Source organism: Garra rufa, chromosome 22, assembly GCF_049309525.1.
Source record: "Garra rufa chromosome 22, GarRuf1.0, whole genome shotgun sequence".
Classification (NCBI taxonomy): Eukaryota; Metazoa; Chordata; class Actinopteri; order Cypriniformes; family Cyprinidae; genus Garra; species Garra rufa.
The window spans coordinates 24,351,456-24,359,913 of record NC_133382.1 but is presented as its reverse complement, the minus strand read 5'-3'; the positions used below and the strand labels follow the sequence as shown (position 1 = coordinate 24,359,913).

Here is an 8,458-nt window from a genome sequence, read left to right as displayed (position 1 = left end):
TGGACATTTTTAGCTAGAATTTACCCCATAATGGCTTAAATTTATACCTAAGGTTGACTCACATATTTTACATCTCCCTATCATAATTACACAAGAATTTATTTAAAAAACGTTTCATTTTTTTTTTAAGTATTATGATGTCCAAAACGCACCAGATAGCCTAGGCATGACCCAGCTTTCAAGTATAGGCTGGAATATAAATATATTAATGGATATAAATATAACGACCAGAAGCTGTTTTACCACACAGTTCCACATAAAATATGGTATTTACTTTGAAGGAATTGTACAACATCTGTGCTGAAAACATGCAGTAAGCCTAACACCCCCTGAGTGGAGCTGTTGCGTGATATTTAAACTAGTTCGAGCTCACTGAATGAAAGGCTTGTCTGAAGTTACAAAATTTGCCAAGGAATATACATAGTAACTAAAACATTTATGTTTATCACGTATAAACATATATAAAACACTGTTATGTATATTTATCATGTAAAATGAATCGTACCGTCATGCCTATATTCAAGAGGTAACGTTACGGTTCTTAGAGGTAAAACTAGTTTACACAGCTTACAGCTTTAGCACTGTAATCTTACCTCCACTCATAAGGTGAACTGCCTTCTGACCCTACTGGTCTATACCCCACGATCATATGTCACAAGCTATCAGGTGCTAACTTTAGCCACAAGTTTGTGTTTCTTGTCGTGAGCCACATTCTTTCACCCTTTAGACGCCCCTGCTGGTGATGGCAAGTGCTGCAGGTGTTCCCCTCAGCGTCTCCTGTTTGAGACTAAATACAACCTATTTTAAAGCAATTTGTAAAACGTTGCACCAAGTTCTGTTGACACGTTTTTCTTTAAAATTGGTACACTGACTGATTTTCTGTTTGACAATGACTGGAACTCTCTCTGCGTGCCATACTGTATGCCCATTAAAGTTTACTGTCTAAAGTGCAAACTATGAATAATCTCAACTCATCTTCAGGAGAGATATGTCTTCATTATGGATGTCTGTCAAATACACCATTGCTTGAGTCTGCTTCTTAAAGTCTGAAAAAGATACATATTAGCACAATAATAACAATACCACTATGAACAATACACTATAGATGTATACAAACTACACAACAAAAATAAGTCAAAAGTGCTGTGTTTAAGAATAATTCAGTTCATGTTTATGAACTTAATTTAATATTCGGTTCAAAAATATCAATACGTAATCACAAACATATGGGAAACACTACGGGTAAGTAACTGAAATAAGAACACAGACTTAATTCATTTTTTCACAGGTCCTCTCTGGAAATGTCTTGCTATTCGTTGCTCTATATTTAGACCAAAAAGTATCTGCAAGAAAAGTATCTCCTCACCATCAGCTCGGCCTGTCCCTGTCCTGTCTGTAACACACTGAACTACACCCCCACCCTGCTCCCCAAAGACCTCCTGTCCCAAACGCTGCTAGGATTTCACTCTTCCTGGGATGTAGAAGAGGGCAGCAGTTGGTGGAATCCTAACCAACCCTAAGAACCAGGATTAACCTCAACAATCCTCCTGGGAACTTTTGAATCAAACTGTGATTTGATTTGTTTTCTGAAACATTGATTCGTTGGTCACAGGTAAGAGGAATCATTGTGCTGTTTGGCTCTCCTGTGAAATGCGCAGGGAGAAATGCAGGTGATAAAATGTTATAATGAGCTCTTAATCTGGACAGGCTGGTACTGAGTGGGTTAGAGTATGTCGAGATGATTTATTGTTTGCAAATGGCAAAAATATATGTTGTTCTTGGATAGAGCCAGCACTAGCTGCATATCATAAATCACACAGATCTAATAAACACTGACAGTGCTGGATCTTCTTCACATAAACATATAAAAAAGATAAATTAATTACACATTAACTCACATTCTCCTATTTAAATGTATGTTTGTCATTGGTAATGATTTAAATGTAGGTCCTTACTGAATTATTATTATTTATTTATTTACTTTTAGTTTTGGTAAGTTCAAATGCAATAATGTTTTCTCACAGCTCCTCAGAAATGTGTTTAATATCGTGTTCAAACTACTTATGGCTTACCATTGCAACGCTTCGACAGGACATTTGAGGAATTTGCTGACCAGTTGAACGCGGTGGATTTATGTAGTGTGCGAAAACAAAAATACCCCTCTTCGCAACAAGAGACCGGTGTTTGTGTTGGAATTTAAAGTTTACCAATTGAGCGTAATTTAAATATATGTTATATGTTGTTAGAATTAATTAACACTTTAAATATTCAGGCAAAAACAGTCATCAAGAATAGATAATCATACTAGAAAAATACAAAACTAAATGTTGCTGTTAATGTATTCCTGGTTTCACTTGATCTAAATATTTTAGATGTCAAAAAAAATCTAATAATAATAAAAACTTTTCCACCGCGGGATTTATGTTGTGTAGGCATAAAAACATGTATGTTTTGTAATAAATATAGGTAAATTTTATTTCATTATTATTATTATTATTATTTTTCATTATTATTATATTTATTTTTTTTATTTTAAAGCTAAGAAGGTAAAGTGAGATAAAATAAGCCTTTCAGAATTGGGGTGGAAGGCCCCTAGTGGCATGTTGTTGCTAGTCTTTTTAATAACTGAATGTAATAATTATTTGAATTTATTAAGAAATAAATAATAAGATTATTAAAAATGATCTTAAATGCATTTTATATATGTGACCCTGGACCACAAAACCAGTCATAAGGGTCAATTAAAAAAAACTATTTAAAAATCTGATATCTGAGAGTGCAAAAACAAAATACTGAGAAAATCACCTTTCATTCTGCCTTTGATGTTGTCCAAATGAAGTTCTTAGCAATGCATATTACTAATTAAAATTAAATTTTTATATAATTACGGTAGGAAACTTACAAAATATCTTCATGGAACATGATCTTTACTTAATATCCTAATAATTTTTGGCATAAAATAAAAATGTATATTTTTGACCCATACAATGTATATTTGACTATTGCTACAAATATACCCATGTTACGTAAGGTTTTGTGGTCCAGGGTCACATATTCTAAGCTTCACCCTTTTATTTTATTATTCTGATTCTCTACAATATTATTTTGGGTGATGCATGATCATGCAAAACTCACATCTAAATATATTACAATTTGCCAGTAAAAGCACCTGGCATCTTTCCCCATCTTCCTCTACCAGTTATTTCAGATTTAATTTCCTCCCTCAGATTGCAGCAATGCCTGTCTCTGGAACACCTGCTCCAAACAACAAGAGGAAGAAGCCTTCGAAAATCATCACAGACTTCTCAAACATCTCACAACATGGTCAGTAACGTCTCTTTGTGTCACACATATACATTTGTAGAGGGAATACACGCACCATGGGCATAATACTGGTTGAACGCTCTCTTGCGATATCCTGTGATGACCAGATGAGTGCTGTAAATGTCACACTTAATTACCAAAGCCCTCACTGGTGTCTGGTATCAACATAAAGAGCCAGTGCCAGAAATGCCAAACAACCTCAAGGCTCTCTGTACCTTTCTCGAAGTGTAAATCCCCACTGAAGGACATTTAATTGATAAACACACAGCTATTGCAACCGACTTTAATGAGTGGCTGAGTCTCAGTTTCTAAGAATAGTCACTGTTTGAATTGTTTTTTAATGCGCTGTCATTAGATTCAGTGAAATGTCACGTTTGAACTAGACCAGCATGTTATAATGTTCTTATTTGTGTTGGAGTCATGGGCTATCAATTCCCAGAGTTTGAGGAGCTGTTGCGATGCAATTACTCATGCCAGCTTTGATAGCTCGGTCAGTGTAATGAGCGGTTAGCCTGTGCTGCATGTAGCTGGCCAATTATTCTGCTAAAGAGAGCAAAATCTCAAAGACATTGTCAAACTGTGCGACTTCACAGCTCTCCTCTAATGAGCAGCTCAGTTATTAGGCGCTGTGTATTCATTTGTCTGTGTGTGAAGGCATGTTTGGTGTACTAGATTCTCCCACTTCATCTGCTTGGCAGCGTGCTCGTAATGGGCAGTTTGTTTACAGGACAACATTCTTGCGGTTAGCGTTTCAGAGCCAAATAAATTAACAGCAAAATTACTGCCAATATGAAGAGCTGTTCAGCGGAGATTTCAAGCCGCTTAACTTCAAATCATTTCACTTCAGTCTGTTTCAGCAGATTGTCACGCATACACATATTGGGACAGATATACAGTGTTATTCATAATGTCTTTAAACTGTTTAGCTCCAGTCCTTAAATTTGATTTTTATTGTTTGTGTCACTCCACTCATCCATGTTTGTGCAGTGATTTGCAGTGACTCTACAGGTTACATTGATACACCAGCAGGTGGTGACAGGTTTCATGAGTTATTGAATCATTGACTAAACCGATTTAAAACACTTGCAACTCCCTGTGTCCAAATATGAACTATAACAACTATATAGTAGGTGAAAAACTGTTTTGTCAAAAGAGTAGCATGTCAGGATTTATAGGCCGTATCTGCATACTTCCTTAATATAGTACCATACTACTCGCGAGATTCTGAAATGTACATCCAGTGGACACTTTACTATCCTATGACGCTGTCATTTTAGGTGACAACTGACACTGTAGGTCACATGACAATGGTGCACGTAACGTAGTATGTACGTCCGGATCACATTCATTCTATACACATTCTATAAACATTCATACTACTTTTTAAAGGGTTAGTTTACCAAAAAATGAAAATTAGCCCATGATTTACTCACCCACAAGGCATCCTAGGTGTATATGACTTTCTTCTTTCTGTCAAATCCAAATGGAGTTATATTAAAAATGATCCTGGCTCTTCCAAATTTTATAATGGCAGTGGTCAGGTGTTTCTGTTTAACAGTACAAAAGAAGTCCAATAAAGTGCATCTAAGCATAATAAAAAGTGCTCAACATGGCTCCTATAGAGAATTGATGCATTTTTGTAAGAAAAATATCCCTATTTAAAATATAATAATCACTTTTTTTTGCTAGCCTACGCTAACTGTCATATATACATCCTGTTTTGGGAGGATGATATAGGACGTCGGCGTTGCGCATGCGCCTCTGATCTCGTGAAAACCAACGTTTGTTTACAGGGGCAAAGGAATCAAAGTTTCCTTAAAGGTCCACTGAAGTGCCTTGAAACACGCAGCGTTATTCTATGTGGTGATGTAATTTTAACTGAAACAAAAACATATCGCCCAGCCCCGCCCACTTCTTTTGAATAGCCAATAGCGTTCCATATATATCTGCTCGGCCAGAGCCGTTGAGCTCGGTAAAGCCGCATTTGTTTGTACGCTTATGACAGCCAGTCTAATAAATTACCCCATAGATTCAATATGAAACTCTTGCTAAAACAAAATAGTGATCATAATCACCAAACAGAAAACATTTACACTGTGAACAAGTGACCGATCTTAGCCGCAGATTCAGTGTCTATTTATAGTGTAGGGGGCGGGAAACTACGGACTCTAGAGAGCATCTGATTTGGACAGAACGTTTGATGAGAAGCTGAAGTGCACGGTGATATCATCAAAATCGTTGATTCATATTGGCGGAAGTGACGAGACTGTAAGTTTTGAATGCCCATATCTTCTAAACATGAATTTTGTCGTTGCTTTGAAGCACACTAGCTTATAGATAACCTTAAGGCTAATATATTCATACTAAAAGCCAAAAAACTTTAATTTTGATTTCATGGGGACTTTAAGGCTGGAATACACTACACGACTTTTAAAATCTGAACAGATTTTTTAAACAATAGGCATCATACACTTACCGACTTTGTGAACAGTGACAGAGGAAAACTGGCCATCATACACTACATGACTGAGGAAAATACACTAGCAGACTTTGAAGTCGTTCCGATCACAACAAGCTCATGCAGAAATGTGGGCCTTGTTGCTAGGAGACGCATAACAAATGAAAACAATATGGGTTCTAAAATCGCTGAAAATATCAAACATGTTTGATATCCTCCGACTGGATGGAATCAAAGTCTGAAGCTAAAAAATCATGTGGTAATTTTCATTTTGGGGTGAACTATCCCTTTAACGGTTGCAATTACTTATTCAAAAGTAGCACCTTCTCAAACACAGCCACTGTCTTTATGAGTGAGTCACTGAATCATTCATTCAACAGATTTGTTCAAAAACACTCATTCATTATTGTGTTGTTTTGAGATACATTTAATTCTCTGCCTCTAGTTGGAACTTTTTTCAATGGTGGAGCAAAAGTACACAAAACAACTAACAATAATGTGTACAACTAAACAATATTTAGTTTTTGTTTATTGAACTGTTTGTTTTAAAGCAATATCGCTGTTGGTTTGAATATTTGCACAGCTCACTCAAAAATGAAAATTCTGTCATTAATTACTTACCCTCATGTAGTTCAAAACCTGTAAGACCTTAATTCATTTTCGAAACTCAAATTAGGATATTTGTAATGAAATCTGTGAGCTTTCTGATCCTGCATAGACGGCGTTGTGGCACTCTCGTGTACGTGCATCGAAGACTGACATTGTTAAAGAAATTGTTAAATAAAGTCGTTATTTTTGTTTTCTTTGTGGACAAAATGTATTAGCTTCATAAAATTGAGGTTGAACCATTGATGTCACATGGACTATTTTAACAATGTCCTTACTACCTTTCTGGGCCTTGAACGTGTCAGTTGTGTTGCTGTCTATGGGTTTGGAACAACATGAAGGTGAATAACCTGGTGAACTAACCCTTTAACCACGCCCCTCAATTTGCTCTGTATAACTTATGAATAAGATTGAAAATCTCTGAAAGTGCATACTGCTTTGTTCTTTATTTTTCGAAATTCCTAAAGCTCACTCACAAACACACCCTCTCACACACACACACACACACACACACACACACACACTGCTGAAGCTGGGCCAAGAATCTGATTAACAAGGTAATGCAAGCAGTGCTCAGCACAGCATCCTTCTCTTTGGTGTCGGATATGGCTTGACTCCAAGTTTAATAGCTGATATTAAAGTTGAGAAGGAATATAATTAAACCAAAAGAGTGCAGGGCTTCTGTCCTGTATAATACATAAAATAAAAAGTATGTTTTCATAGTTCTTTTAAACGCTAGGAAATGTTTAGTGCTATCACTTCCATCTACATTTCAAAGTCATTTTAATGACTTTAAAGCGACATTGTGTTGATTCCAACTGAATTTTCCTTCTTCCTTCCCAACAACACTGATCTTGACCAGACCAGCAAGATGAAGAAGCTGAAGCTGCTGAACTGGACTTGGGGACCAAAATCAAAACCCCTAAAGATGTGATGTTGGAGGAGCTGTCCCTCATGAAGAACAAGGGCTCCAAAATGTTCAAGATGAGGCAGCAGAGGGTGGAGAAATTTATCGTCAGTGACGTGAACCTGGTCAGCAAAAGAGGCATGAGAAAAGCAAAAGCTTTGATAGGAAATAGAGGTTTATAGTGTGACTCAATGATACTAGGATCACAAAAAAAAAAAACCTGATGGCGACATGCAGCCTTCTATAAAGCTGAAAGGATTTGTTTTGCAATAATAAACACCACTGTGCCACTTATTTGCATGGCTGCTTATTATATAAATAAATAAAGTATTAATTTGAGTTGTGAGAAATTAAAATGTTAAACGAGTATACAGTATAACAGAATGATCTTCTTTTTGTTTCTCATGCCTTTGTAGCTAAACCTCCAGAACCTGGCTCCTTCTCTGGGATGTGAAAAGACTACTCCTCCAGAACCAGCTCCCAAACCAGAGCCACCTCAGGGTAAATCTCACTTGACACAAAAATAAAGGTGCTCACAATGCCGTAGAAGATCCTTTTTTGTCTAAATGGTTCCATAAAGAACTTTTAACATCTGAAGAACCTTTCTGTTTCACAAAAGGTTCTTTGTGGCAAAAGAAGGTTCTTTAGATTATAAAAAGGTAAGAAAGAGATGGTTCTTTAAATAACCTTTGACTGAATGGTTATTTGTGGAACCAAAAATGGTTCTGTTATGGCATTGTTGTGAGGAACATTTTAAAGCACCTTTATTTTAAGAAGTGTAGACAAGTTTATGCAACATGTAATGTTTATAACAGCACGGAAAGCATCCTTCTTTCATAACAATTATTTTGTTTTTATGTTCTTCTATAGTAGAGGAAGTAAATGCTGAGGAAGAGAAGGAAAAGAGACGACTTGAGTATGTTAAAACATATGTCTCACCATGGGAACGTGCTATGAAAGGTGACGAGGAACTTAAAGAAACCATGAATTTGAAAATGCCAGGGCCTCAAGTTCACAAGGACCTTCCTAAGTACAAGAGTTTCAACAGGTACCAATATCATTTTTCAAAATCTTACACAGAATTTTAATTTTACACAGAAGCTACTCATTTGCTCTTTACCTTATTGTCTTCTTATTCTTTATGTCAAAAGAACGGCTCTACC

The 8,458-nt window shown here is 36.3% G+C and overlaps 1 protein-coding gene across 1 annotated transcript in view; it reads left to right on the top strand.

Annotated features, from left to right (window-relative positions):
• Window positions 1-1,403: 1,403 nt before the first annotated feature.
• Window positions 1,404-8,458, top strand: part of myoz1b (myozenin 1b) — a 36,177-nt gene continuing 29,122 nt past the window's right edge. The window contains exons 1-6 of the mRNA XM_073827882.1: window positions 1,404-1,612; window positions 3,228-3,324; window positions 7,251-7,420; window positions 7,712-7,796; window positions 8,166-8,343; window positions 8,447-8,456. Of these exons, the coding sequence (XP_073683983.1) occupies window positions 3,237-3,324; window positions 7,251-7,420; window positions 7,712-7,796; window positions 8,166-8,343; window positions 8,447-8,456 (531 nt within the window). The 5' untranslated portion in view covers window positions 1,404-1,612; window positions 3,228-3,236. The remainder of the gene's footprint in view (window positions 1,613-3,227; window positions 3,325-7,250; window positions 7,421-7,711; window positions 7,797-8,165; window positions 8,344-8,446; window positions 8,457-8,458) is intronic.